This window comes from Salmo salar, chromosome 25, assembly GCF_965601325.2.
Source record: "Salmo salar chromosome 25, fSalSal1, whole genome shotgun sequence".
Classification (NCBI taxonomy): domain Eukaryota; kingdom Metazoa; phylum Chordata; class Actinopteri; order Salmoniformes; family Salmonidae; genus Salmo; species Salmo salar.
Window position 1 is genome coordinate 21786401 of NC_138315.1, and position 14572 is coordinate 21800972.

Consider the following 14572-nt stretch of genomic DNA (forward strand, 5'->3'; position numbering starts at 1 on the left):
CATACACTCAATTAGTATTTGGTAGCATTGCCTTTAAATTGTTTAACTTGGGTCAAATGTTTCGGGTAGCCTTCCACATGTTCCTCCTGACAGAGTTGGTGTAACTGAGTCAGGTTTGCAGGCCTCCTTGCTCGCACACGCTTTTTCAGTTCTGCCCACAAATGTTCTATAGGATTGAGGTCAGGGCTTTGTGATGCCACTCCAATGCCTTGACTTTGTTGTCTTTAAGCCATTTTCCCACAACTTTGGAAGTATGCTTGGGGTCATTGTCCATTTGGAAGACCCATTTGCGACCAAGCTTGAACTTCCTGACTGATGTCTTGAGATGTTGCTTCAATATAGCCACATCATTTTCCTCCCTCATGATGCCATCTATTTTGTGAAGTGCACCAGTCCCTCCTGCAGCAAAGCACCCCCACAACATGATGCTTCCACCCCCGTGCGTCACTGTTGGGATGGTGTCTTCAGCTTCCAAGCCTCCCCCTTTTTCCTTCAAACATAATGATGGTCACTTTTTTTGTTTCATCATACCAGAGGACATTTCTCCAAAAAGTACGATCTTTGTCCCCATGTGCAGTTGCAAACCGTAGTCTGGCTTTTTTTATGGTGGTTTTGGAGCAGTGGCTTCTTCCTTGCTGAGCGGCCTTTCAGGTTATGTTGATATAGGACTCGTTTTACTGTGGATATAGATACTTTTGTACCTGTTTCCTCCAGCATCTTCACAAGTTCCTTTGCTGTTGTTCTGGGATTGATTTGCACTTTTTGCACCAAAGTACATTCATCTCTAGGAGCGGTATGACGGTTGTGTGGTCCCATGGTGTTTATACTTGATTACTATTGTTTGTACAGATGAATGTGGTACCTTCAGGTATTTGTAAATTGCTCCCAAGGATGATCCAGACTTGTGAAGGTATACAATTCTTTTTCTGAGGTCTTGGCTGATTTCTTTTGATTTTCCCATGATGTCAAGCAAAGAGGCACTGAGTTTGGAGGTAGGCCTTGAAATACATCCACAGGTACACCTCCAATTGACTCAAGTGATGTCAATTAGCCTTTCAGAAGTTTCTAAAGCCATGACATCATTTTCTGGAATTTTTCAAGCTGTTTAAAGGCACAGTCAACTTAGTGTATGTAAACTTCTGACCCACTGGAATTGTGATATAGTGAATTATAAGTGAAATAATCTGTCTGTAAACAATTGTTTGAAAAATTACTTGTGTCATGCACAAAGTAGATGTCCTAACCGACTTGCCAAAACTATAGTTTGTTAACAAGAAATGTGTGGAGTGGTTGAAAAACGAGTTTTAATGACTCCAACCTAAGTGTATGTAAACTTCCGACTTCAACTCTATCTGCAATATTAAAACTGATCTACCCCGCCCCCCCCCCCCCCCCCCTAAAAAAAAAGAAACTAAAACTAGGATACCGCTCGCGCTCAGCAGTGACTTGTCTAGGCCTTCGTGAAGGCGGAAGTAGAAAAAAACTGTCCCACCCATTACAAAATGTGATTGGTTGATTTCTCTGTCACTCCAAAATTCTGCCCTAATACAGTTGAATGCAGATGCATTCCTAGCTTCTGAAGGCCTAGCCAATGGTTAGCTAGATTTTTCTCCCCAGAGACCACCAAAGAACAATCCTAATTGGATTTTGTTTATCTTCAGTGTTAACCGTTCCCTCTCTAACACAAACTGAATAAATTAAATAAGAATGTAATTTACATTGTAGAAAAGATTAAATAGAAATTACAACGAAATTTAAATACAAAAATATAAATCATTTTATAAATCGTTATGAATCCTTTTGCGCTGAAGGCCCTTACAGTTAGTTCCCCACTGATCCTGAGACTACATCTCCCATGAGGCCACATCACAGTGATCAAGCCCACTCCTTGTCGCATTTTGGAGTTGGTTGGTTCATTTTAGTTCATGCCTGTCAGACTAGTTCATAATAAATGGTTCAAATGGAAACTGTCTGCATATTATAGCTCAGATGAAAAAACAGTAACGTGTTCGCAGTAACCTGCCTTCCCCTGGTCTTCTTGCAAATGGAACAACTTTCATTGATGTAACTTGAGAGTGGTGTATGTCTATGTATGTGTCCCAAATGGCACCCTATTCCACATAGTCCACTACTTTGAACCATCCCTATGGTCTCTGGTCAAAGGTGCACAATATAGGAAATATGGTGCCATTCAACACGCAGGCAGGGTGGTGTAACAAATTGACCCCATTCCAGATGTCCAGTCTGGTGCTTCTTCAATAAGAGGGGGGCAGTAAAGGTCTGTTTCGTGAGAAAGAGGAGGAGGGCATATTCTTAGGCCTCAGTGCAATTAAAGTGCTGAAATTAAGTGTGGAGGCTACACACACACACACACACACACACACACACACACACACACACACACACACACACACACACACACACACACACACACACACAGGCTTGTCACCAGAGCATAGCACTGTGCCATTACGGTCCCAGCCAGCTGACAGCTGAAATGCCATCCACACATTAACACACTCTCTAGTGTCAACACAGACACAGATTCATACACTTAAAAAAGACACTGCTCAACACTGAAAGTAACTCGTCCATACACATTTAATGTGTGCGCACACAAACACAGCACAAAACATTCATACATCCTGCCCAAAACTGTCTCATTAGAACATGTCGAAATAGGCACATTTAACCTGCTTTGCCTGGAGAGTTGAAGTTTAAACACGGTTTAAATACAGATAAGCTGGCTATAGTCCTTCAGGTAACCGTGGCGATGTGCCAGACAGACGGAGAACATTAGAGAGCTTCATCCTCACAGGGAGAAACAACAACCTGTCTACCCAGAACCAGACTGCCTCTACACGATAAGAATGATAAGACCATCCAGGATCATAGGACTGAGGTACTCACTGATCTAATCGGTCAGGAGAGAGTTCTTAGAACGGGCCCCTTCAATGTGTCTGCTTCAGTTGGCTCTGATATTTAACCATCCATGTACACACAATCACAGCACCCTTGTTAGTGGCCCCTTCTATCAGACTTACACACACTCTCAACCTCAGTCACTGTTGTGGAGACACACACACCCATCCTTGCAAACCTCCAAACGCAACTACCCACACAATCACGCAGAGTCAAAGTGTTCTGTGCCATCAGTGCAGTGTGTGTGGTTTGGTTTTACTATCCTTGCGGGGACCAGAAGTCCTCACAAGGACAGTAAAACAAGGAACATTTCTCCAGACCCTACAAGTAAAAAGGCTATTTTAGGCTTAGGGGTTAGGTTTAGGGTTAGGGTTAGAATTAAGGTTGGGATTAGGTTTAGCGTTAGTGTTAGGGTTAGGGTTAGGGAAAATATGATTTTGAAAGGGAATAAATGTTTTGGTCCCCACAAGGATAGTAAAACAAAAGTGTGTGTGTGTGTGTGCGTGTGTGTGTGGATGAGAGAGAGAGATGGAAGAGGGGGTGGTAGAAAGAGGGGAGCCGTAATCAGACACACAGAGAGAAGGATAAGCAGGAAAGAAAGAGATAAGAAAGAAAATCAGAGGGAGAGAGAGAGAGGCAGTGCGATTAGACCTCTATTTTGGCAGGGGTATGCTATTGAACGCTGTGAGTGTAACCGGTGTGGCTAGCTAGTTAGCGGTGCGCGCCAGTGGCATTTCAATCCGTGGCGTCACTTGCTCTGAGACCTTGAAGTAGGTGTTAGGTAAGGAAGTAGTTGTTAGGTAAGGAAGTAGTTGTTAGGTAAGGAAGTAGTTGTTAGGTAAGGTAACGATGCTTCGTGGGCGGCAGTTGTTGATGTGTTCAGAGGGTCCCTGGTTGAAGCCCAGGTTAGGGCGAGGAGAGGGACGGAAGCAACACTGTTACATGAGCAATGCACCTTCTGTAGATACAGTATGACTGTAACAGATTACTGTCTGATCTCTCTGGAATTGGAGCAGATGATTGTTGTCCATCTGGTATCTGTATCTTGTATGTGAAACTATTTTCTGTTGTATCATTAAGTATTATCTATTACTGATTCTTACGTTGAACACACACTCACGCGCACACACACTCACTCACTCACTCACTCACTCACTCACTCACTCACTCACTCACTCACTCACTCACTCACTCACTCACTCATCACACACTCACTCACTCACTCACTCACTCATCACACACTCACTCACTCACTCACTCACTCACTCACACACTCACTCACTCACTCACTCACTCACTCACTCACTCACTCACTCACTCACTCACTCACTCACTCACTCACTCACTCACTCACACACACACACACACACACACACACTAACCTCTCCCTGTCCCTTTGCCCCCAGCCCTGATGCACGCGGTGGTGTTTGGTAACGTGACCGCCATCATCCAGAGGATGTACTCTCGGCGCTCCCTCTACCACACCCGTACCAAGGACCTGAAGGACTTCATCAGGGTCCACCGCCTGCCCAAGGCCCTGGAGCAACGTATGCTGGAGTGCTTCCAGACAACCTGGTCCGTTAACAATGGCATCGACGTCAGCGAGGTGGGTTATAACAACAGTGGACTAAGCAGTCCCTCTCTGACTACTATGCTGCCACTGTCTCGCGCGCCTCGCTCCCACTCTTTCCCTTTCCCTTTCTCTCAATCTTGTATTCTTTTCGTGTTCCCAATACTCCTGTTGGTTAAAAATTTAATTTCTCCTGTATTGAATCTTCTCTCAATTCAATAAGTTGTTCTGCCTCTCTTTCCTCCCTCTGTTCTACCTCTTCAACTTTCTCTCTCACCTGTCGATCCTCTCTGTCCAAACTCTATCTCTCATCTTTTATTCTCTCTTTCTCATCCCCCACTCGCTCTAGTTGTTGAAGGACTTCCCAGACGAGTTGAGGGCGGACATCGCCATGCACCTGAATAAGGAGCTGCTGCAGCTGCCGCTGTTTGAGTCGGCCAGTAGGGGGTGTCTGCGCTCCCTGTCCCTCATCATCAAGACATCGTTTTGCGCCCCAGGAGAGTTCCTCATCCGCCAGGGAGACGCCCTGCAGGCCATCTACTTTGTCTGCTCCGGGTCCATGGAGGTGCTGAAGGACAACACTGTGCTGGCTATACTAGGTAAGGAGACATAGGGCACACAGACTCACGCACCCAGGCACACATGTACACGCACATACGCACACAGGCACACACACACATAAGTGCATATACCTGATGACATACACATTCTAACAGACCTGCTTTTGTTTTCTAAACAATCACACAATAAACATGCATTTGCAGTGAATTACACAGCCTGGTGTCATAGACTAGATGTAGCATAGTAAACATATATCCGGGACACCCAGATTAGTATGATATGTTACGTTTGGTATGACTACATTAGACTAAAGTAAGGTGGTTGGTCAGGGTGGATGGGTAGGCGTAAAACACAAACGTCTAGCAACCCAAAGGTTGCGTGTTTGAATCTCATCACAGACAACTTTAGCATTTTAGCTAATTAGAAACTCATTACTTTTTTAGCTACTTTGGCAACTACTTAGCATGTTAGCTAATCCTTCCCCTAACCCTAAACTTACCCCTAACCCCTAGCCTAGCTAACAATAGCCACCGAGCTAACGTTAGTGTTAACCACCTAGCTAATGTTAGGCACAACAAATTGGAATGTCATACGTTTTGCAAATTCGTAACATATTGTTTGAACTGTAAATCGTAACATATCATACAAAATGGATGATGGACATCCACAAATTAATGCATACCATACGAAACGTAACATATCATAATTGGTGTGTCCCAGGTTTACATTTACTATGTTACGTGTACCCCTGAGTCCAGGTTGAAATATAGGGGAGCACTGGATTGGAAACCCCCTAACCCCAATCTCTACCAGTTTACATCGAGTTAACCTTTACAGTATCAAGCAGCTGATGCATCATATAAGTAAATGTCTCATACAGGCTGATCTGTATTGATGGGCACTATGCTATATTATGACCAGAGAGATCACTCCAGATTCAAGTAGAAATGTGGCGTCAAAACTGTCCACTACGGGCAAAAAAAACAACAACTCAAAACAAGTGCCAGGAGCTGGGATTAAACCAGCAGTCTATGGAGTTGGAGCTCACCGCTTTGACCACTGAGCCATCCATCCAACATGAGTTAGCAAGGCCAGTCTTAATTAATGGCTAAACTTAACCTGGAGGTGTTTCTCTGTTTTAACCCTATCCCAAACCTTAATCCTTAACTTAACCAATCAGAATGAATGCCTGAACAGTTAACCAATCGGAATTATTGCCTGATCTTAACCCTAGAGTTGTTCCTATTTTAACCCTATCCCAAACCTTAACCAATCAGAATGAAATTAAGTGAGTTACTAGGCAAAAATAGATGTTTGTCCAAGGACGTCAAGAAATGACATGAGACTGTGATATCTTGTTGCAAATTATTAACTTGTGTTGAAGAAGGGGCCTATTAGTATTATTTAAGATTCTTCAAATAGCCACCCTTGCCTTGATGACAGCTTTGCACACTCTTTGCATTCTCTCAACCAGCTTCAGTTCCCACATATGCTGATCACTTGTTGGCTGCATTTCCTTCACTCTGCGGTCCAACTCACCCCAAACCATCTCAAATGGGTTGAGGTCGGGGGGTTGTGGAGGCCAGGTCATCTGATGCAGCACTTCATCACTCTCCTTATTGGCAAAATAGCCCTTACACAGCCTGGATGTGTGTTGGGTCATTGTCCTGTTGAAAAACAAATGATAGTCCCACTAAGCTCAAACCAGATGGGATGGCATACCACTGCAGAATGCTGTGGTAGCCATGCTGGTTAAGTATGCCTTGAATTCTAAATAAATCACAGATGGTGTCACCAGCAAAGAAGCCCCATGCCATAACACCTCCTCCTTCATACTTCACGGTGGGAAATACACATGTGGAGATCATCCATTCATCCACACGCGTCTCACAAGGACATGGCAGTTGGAACCAAAAATCTCCAATTTGGACTCCTGACCAAAGGACAGATTTCCACCAGTCTAATGTCCATTGCTCGTGTTTCTTGGCCCAAGCAGGTCTATTCTTATTATTGGTGTCCTTTAGTAGTGGTTTCTTTGCAGCAATTCGACCATGAAGGCCTGATTCACACAGTCTCCTCTGAACAGTTGATGTTGAGATGTGTCTGTTACTTGAACTCTGTGAAGCATTTATTTGGCCTGCAATTTCTGAGACTGGTAACTCTGATGAACGTATCCTCTGCAGCAGAGGTAACTCTGAGTCTTCCTTTCATGTGGCGGTCCTCATGAGAGCCAGTTTCATCATAGCGCTTGATGTTTTTTTACGACTGTACTTAAAGAAACTTTCAAAGTTCTTGAAATATTCGTATTGACTGACCTTCAAGTCTTAAAGTAAGGATGGGCTGTCGTTTCTCTTTGCTTATTTGAGCTGTTCTTGTCATAATATGGACTTGGTATTTTACCAAATAGGGCTATGTTCTGTATGCCCCTACTACCTTGTCAAAACACAAATGATTGGCTCAATCGTATTAAGAAGGAAAGAAATTCCACAAATGAACTTTTAAGAAGGCATACCTATTAATTGAAATGCATTCCAGGTGACTACCTCATGAAGCTGGTTGAGAGAATGCTACGAGTATGCAAAGCTGTCATCAAGGCAAAGGGTGGCTATTTGAAGAAATTCAAATATAAAATATATTTTGATTTGTTTAACTGTTTTTTTGGTTACTACATAACTCCAAATATGTTATTTCATTGTTTTGATGTTTTCACTATTATTGTACAATGTACAAAATAGTAAAAATAAAGAAACTCTTGAATGAGTAGGTGTTCTAAAACTTTTGACCAGTAGTGTAGACTGGCCACAGTCAATACATTTCACAGAGAGCTGACGTTCAATCAGACAGACCTGGAGACTGGGAGGAGAACCCTAGCTCATTGTTTTACTATCCTTGTGAGGACCGAAATTCTAAATCCTGTTATCACTAACCCCTAATCCTAACCCTTATCCCTTAACCCTTAACCCGTAACCATTCCCACTCATGCCTTCTCACCCTGTCTTAGAGGGATACTGCTCCTACACAATTCTAAGGTCTATTGAACCATGTCCCCTCCCTCACAACCCTCGTTCCATGGACACACATTAATCCCAATAGCCCTAATGCTGAAATGCTATGACAACTCCAGTGCCACTTCCTCTGTCTCTCGCTCTCTCTCTGTTTTCTCTTTCTCTCTCTCTCTCCTACGCTGTCTTGCTTTCCCTTTCTCTCTTTCTCTTTCTCTCCTCTTTCTCTCCTTCTCTTTCTCTCTGTCTTCTCTTCTTTCCTCTGGATCCACATACCTGATTAAAGTTATATTCGACGTGCCTCAACTAAATATACAGTAGTAATCATGAAACCCTTGTCAACATAAATATACTTCTTAAGCGTATCACTATAGCCCCTGTGCTACAGGACTAACCATTCCAGGCACGAAGACTCACACGTCAGTAGACACACACACACTTTTCTAGCTCACGTCATCACCCACAAAACACGCACACCTCTGCTCCCGCCCGTGGACTAATGTATTTGCTCACACACACATACCTGTCATCATTACGCACATACAGTGTTTTAAACCAGTGATACATAAAAACATGAAACGACACACACAGCTAGCACATCTATTTACATATAAATGGAGGGGGAGTGTGGACAGCTAGATGTCATGTATTCATGTGCTGAGTGTTTGTATGGAGTACCACTATAAGCAGGGAGTGCTGCAGCCCCCTGAGCGCCCCCTACATCCCGTGGCTATGCAGGGAGGAGCTGTGTCTTCCAAGTGTATTGTGTGATAACAGACCCCATAGTCATGTGTAATGATGAAGGTCAAGCCACTAGCGGTTAGCATCAAAATGGCTGCTTAGTTTCCTCATTTAAAGGTGATTATGTCCCACATGCAGCACTTGACTATCTTTCAAAGATTATATGTAAAGAGGGTGTTATGTGGCCTCGAGGTCGGTAGCATTGCTGGTTGTCAAGTCTTACCCTCTAACGAGGGACTGATTGAGTCTTTACTTCCAGGGAAAGAAGAAAAGCAGCAGCATTGCTAACCTTGAGGCTCTGGTTTGAGTATCCCTGGTGTAGGGTTATCATTATCATTAAATATGTCCCCAAAGCAATATATCAAATTATCTCTATTCATGTGGAAGGTCAAATCAATACTTTGTGACTGTCTATAGGATGTGTTCTTTCATTCATTCACTTTTTCTTGTTCAGTATGTTCTCTTGTATCTGTCTTTCTTGATTCTAACAGCACATCTCTAGCCTTTGTTTCTCTCCTTCCCTCGTGGGGGGGGGGGGGGAGATAAGCAGGCAGCTCCTGTGTCTACTGACGTGTGAGTCTTCGTGCCTGGAATGGTTAGTCTTGTAGAACAGGGGCTATAGTGATGCGCTTCATGGTTACTACTGTATATTTAGTTGAAGCATGTCGAATATAACTTTAATCAGGTATGGAGAGAGGGAGATAGACATATAGAGAAAGAAAGGGAGACAGAGAGAGAAAGGGAGAGAGGGAGAGAGGAAGTGGCACTGGAGTTGTCATAGCATTTCAGCATTAGGGCTATTGGGATTAATGTGTGTCCATGGAACGGGAGTTGTGAGGGAGGGGACATGGTTCAATAGACCTTAGAATTGTGTAGGAGCAGTATCCCTCTAAGACAGGGTGAGAAGGAATGGGTGGAAATGCTTCAGATAATCTAATTATGCCCCTTTGTCCTACTGGAACATCAACATCCTTAGTCTTGCTCTCCTTCTATCTCTGTGAGTTGGTGTCTGCTGCTGTGCTGTGGAACATGGAGTCTTATAAAGTATTAATCATTTCTGTCGAGAGAGAGAGAGAGAGAGAGAGAGAGAGAGAGAGAGAGAGAGAGAGAGAGAGAGAGAACTTTGTGAAAGCAGCAATGATATACTGCTCAAGATATACTGCTCAAAAAAATAAAGGGAACACTTAAACAACACATCCTAGATCTGAATGAAAGAAATAATCTTATTAAATACTTTTTTCTTTACATAGTTGAAAGTGCTGACAACAAAATCACACAAAAATAATCAATGGAAATCCAATTTATCAACCCATGGAGGTCTGGATTTGGAGTCACACTCAAAATCTAAGTGGAAAACCACACTACAGGCTGATCCAACTTTGATGTAATGTCCTTAAAACAAGTCAAAATGAGGCTCGGTCGTGTGTGTGGCCTCCACGTGCCTGTATGACCTCCCTACAACGCCTGGGCATGCTCCTGATGAGGTGGCGGATGGTCTCCTGAGGGATCTCCTCCCAGACCGGGACTAAAGCATCCGCCAATGATGTCCCAGATGTGCTCAATTGGATTCAGGTCTGGGGAACGGGCGGGCCAGTCCATAGCATCAATGCCTTCCTCTTGCAGGAACTGCTGACACACTCCAGCCACATCAAGTCTAGCATTGTCTTGCATTAGGAGGAACCCAGGGTCAACCGCACCAGCATATGGTCTCACAAGGGGTCTGAGGATCTCATCTCGGTACCTAATGGCAGTCAGGCTAACTCTGGCGAGCACATGGAGGACTGTGCGGCCCCCCAAAGAAATGCCACCGCACACCATGACTGACCCACCGCCAAACCGGTCATGCTGGAGGATGTTGCAGGCAGCAGAACGTTCTCCACGGCGTCTCCAGACTGTCACATCTGTCACATGTGCTCTGTGTGAACCTGCTTTCATCTGTGAAGATCACAGGGCGCCAGTGGCGAATTTGCCAATCTTGGTGTTCTCTGGCAAATGCCAAACGTCCTGCACGGTGTTGGGCTGTAAGCACAACCCCCACCTGTGGACGTCGGGCCCTCATACCACCCTCATTGAGTCTGTTTCTGACCGTTTGAGCAGACACATGCACATTTGTGGCCTGCTGGAGGTCATTTTGCAGGGCTCTGGCAGTGCTCCTCCTGCTCCTCCTTGCACAAAGGTGGAGGTAGCGGTCCTGCTGCTGGGTTGTTGCCCTCCTACGGCCTCCTCCACGTCTCCATATATACTGGCCTGTCTCCTGGTAGCGCCTCCATGCTCTGGACACTACGCTGTTACTACCTGCAGAACCACTCCTTTATTGGGGGTGTCTTGCTAATTGCCTAAAATTTCCACCTGTTGTCTATTCCATTTGCACAACAGCATGTGAAATTTATTGTCAATCAGTGTTGCTTCCTAAGTGGACAGTTTTATTTCACAGAAGTGTGATTGACTTGGAGTTACATTGTGTTGTTTAAGTGTTCCCTTTATTTTTTTGAGCAGTATATAATGCTCCAGTAGGTCTAGTCCTGTCTGTCTGCCCCCGGGGACTATGGAAGGGGACAGATAGGTGTTCGTGCTGAGCAGTCACCGACTGACTGGGGGGTTTGTAGCTGGAGGTTGACTTAGCTGGAAACAGTGAGTTCTTTCTAACGTCACTAAGGCAGAATAGAAAGGTGCCATCAGATAAACAGATTGAGGGATGGATATTGCATGGATATCAAATGTATCAATACTTTTTTAAATATACTGCCTTAGCCCAGTCACCACCATCCTGTGACTGTCTGTACTTTACTGTGCTTCCTTTGCTCAGGGTCAAAGATGACAAGGGTTTTCCCATGAGAACAGTTTAGTGAATCCTGACATTAACCCAACCAACCAGACATGTTGGTCAAGAACAGCGAATACTATTATAGTGGCCGGGAGTGAATAATATGGTCATATAATATGTTCTCTCTACCGCAAACCTAATACCACAGGAATGACTCAATATGCTTTTTGAGAAGGCTGTCATGTCGGTTTGGCTGGACGAGAGAGAGAATATCCAGGTGATATCGATGATCCCTTAGTGATGCCACTTGTTATATCCACTTCAATCAGTGTAGATGAAGGGAAGGAGACAGGTTAAATAAGGACTTGTAAGCTTTTTAAGCCCTGAGACAACAGTTTCCTGTGTCTATCAAGAAAGGTCCACCACACAAAAGACATCCAACTAACTTGACACAACTGTGGGAAGCATTGGAATCAACATGGGCTAGCATCCCTGTGGAACGCTTTTGACACCTTGTAATCCATGCCCCGACGAATTGAAGCTGTTCTGAGGGCAAAAAGGAGGGGGGGTGCAACTCAGTATTAGGAAGGTGTTTTTAATGTTTGGTATACTCAGTGTGTGTGTGCGTGTGCGTGTGCGCGTGTGCGCATGCGTGCGCTTTACAGTTTTTTTCAATTGCTAAAGTGCATTGGTCAAAACTGAAGTCACATTGTCAAAACTCTTCACACAGTCAGCGAAATAGAAGTGTATGTGTACCAAACTGTGAATAATTTGTCATTGCTTTCACACAAAATGCATTCAATGACCACATTCTCCGAAATCCATAAATTCTTTTCTCATTCATACTCCATTCATACTCCAACACTTGCAAAACTATATATTTCCCACACATGTTTTTAAATGCTGACACACTGTTTCCAAAACGGTTAAAAACACATTCAAAACAGAATGATGGCAAATGTCGTGCATTTCTGCAGTAACCAGATTGAAACATATAGAAAATCTTAGCAGAATATTTAATCATTCCAAACACAGCTGATTGCAATTTCAGCTGAAAGCCTACCCAAGTGTCCTGTTCTTAGTCTCGTTACCAAACAGACAAAAGAGGACGGCTTCGGAACGATTTAGTTTGGAAACATGGATCAAGGAAGACAGGTTGGTGGGGAAAGAAGAGTGTCAGGGAGAGGGAGAATGCGTGGAGGACAAAGGAGAGGAAGACCAAGAGCAGTGGTCTCTGATGAGATAAGGGCCACAATTATTGACCATGTTGTAAACCATGGTCTCTCTTTGAGAGTGGCCGGTTTAAGGGTGCAACCAAATCTGCAGCGTTCAACAGTTGCATTAACAGTACGAATTGTCCGGCAAAACAACAGGAGATGTGCGTCCTTCAATGATAATTGAACTACATATTACAGTGCAATACAGTATGTTCACATTTTCAAATGTACTGACATTTTGAAATATATTGATTATTTAGTGTTTTTCAGTAGGATCCAAAGGTTGCCTCCCACAGGAGGAAGAGGCAGAACATTATCAGATGGGCAGGAAATTGCCATCGTTGACATGGTAATTGGCAACAATGTAATAATACTGCGGGTAATTTGGGACAGAGTGCTGGCAGACAATATCACTTTTGGGAATGTGAATACGGTCAGCAGAACAACAATTGCCAGAGTCCTAGAGAAACATAAAATAAGGATGAAGCAGTTGTACACTGTACCCTTTGAGAGAAACGGTGAACGTGTGAAAGAACTCCGGTATCAATATGTCCAGGTAAGATGTTTGTTCAGTAACCAAACTGGGTACAAACTGTACACAGTTATGCATAATGTAAAGTACTGTAAGACTGTGGATTTACTGTATTTTAGACAGTAATGGAGATGGAAGCCAGGCAAACTGCAGATACATTCATCTTTGTGGATGAAGCTGGATTCAACCTGGATGTCCCAGTCCAGAGGAGCTAACATCACAATGTGTGCAGCACTGTCCAGTGATGCTTTGCTGTTACACAAACCACTCATTGGCCCCTACAATACAGAGGAGCTCATTTATTTCCTGGATGACCTGCATAATCGACTTGTGCCAGCGGAGGAGAGAGGGGCAAGAAACTCCCCTACCTTTGTTGTTGTGTGGGATAATGTGGAATTCCACCACTCTGCTGCGGTCATAGACTGCCTCCATACTCCCCCTTCCTAAACCCCATAGAGGAGTTTTCTCTCCCTCACAGTACTGTACAGTATGAGTGATTATACTATACATGTTGATGAGAACTAGAACCCTCACAGTACTGTACAGTATGAGTGATTTATACTATACATGTTGATGAGAACTAGAACCCTCACAGTACTGTACAGTATGAGTGATTATACTAGACATGTTGATGAGAACTAGAACCCTCACAGTACTGTACAGTATGAGTGATTATACTATACATGTTGATGAGAACTAGAACCCTCACAGTACTGAACAGTATGAGTGATTATACTATACATGTTGATGAGAACTAGAACCCTCACAGTACTGTACAGTATGAGTGATTATACTATACATGTTGATGAGAACTAGAACCCTCACAGTACTGTACAGTATGAGTGATTATACTATACATGTTGATGTGAACTAGAACCCTCACAGTACTGTACAGTATGAGTGATTATACTATACATGTTGATGAGAACTAGAACCCTCACAGTACTGTACAGTATGAGTGATTATACTATACATGTTGATGTGAACTAGAACCCTCACAGTACTGTACAGTATGTGATTATACTATACATGTTGATGAGAACTAGAACCCTCACAGTACTGTACAGTATGAGTGATTATACTAGACATGTTGATGAGAACTAGAACCCTCACAGTACTGTACAGTATGAGTGATTATACTATACATGTTGATGAGAACTAGAACCCTCACAGTACTGTACAGTATGAGTGATTATACTATACATGTTGATGAGAACTAGAACCCTCACAGTACTGTACAGTATGAGTGATTATACTATACAT

General features: G+C 43.5%; 1 protein-coding gene across 1 annotated transcript in view; it reads left to right on the forward strand.

Moving 5' to 3' along the window:
* kcnh3 (potassium voltage-gated channel, subfamily H (eag-related), member 3) overlaps nt 1-14572 on the forward strand; it is a 210642-nt gene that overhangs the window by 146711 nt on the left and 49359 nt on the right. The window contains exons 9-10 of the mRNA XM_045707463.2: nt 4329-4528; nt 4842-5091. Of these exons, the coding sequence (XP_045563419.2) occupies nt 4329-4528; nt 4842-5091 (450 nt within the window). The remainder of the gene's footprint in view (nt 1-4328; nt 4529-4841; nt 5092-14572) is intronic.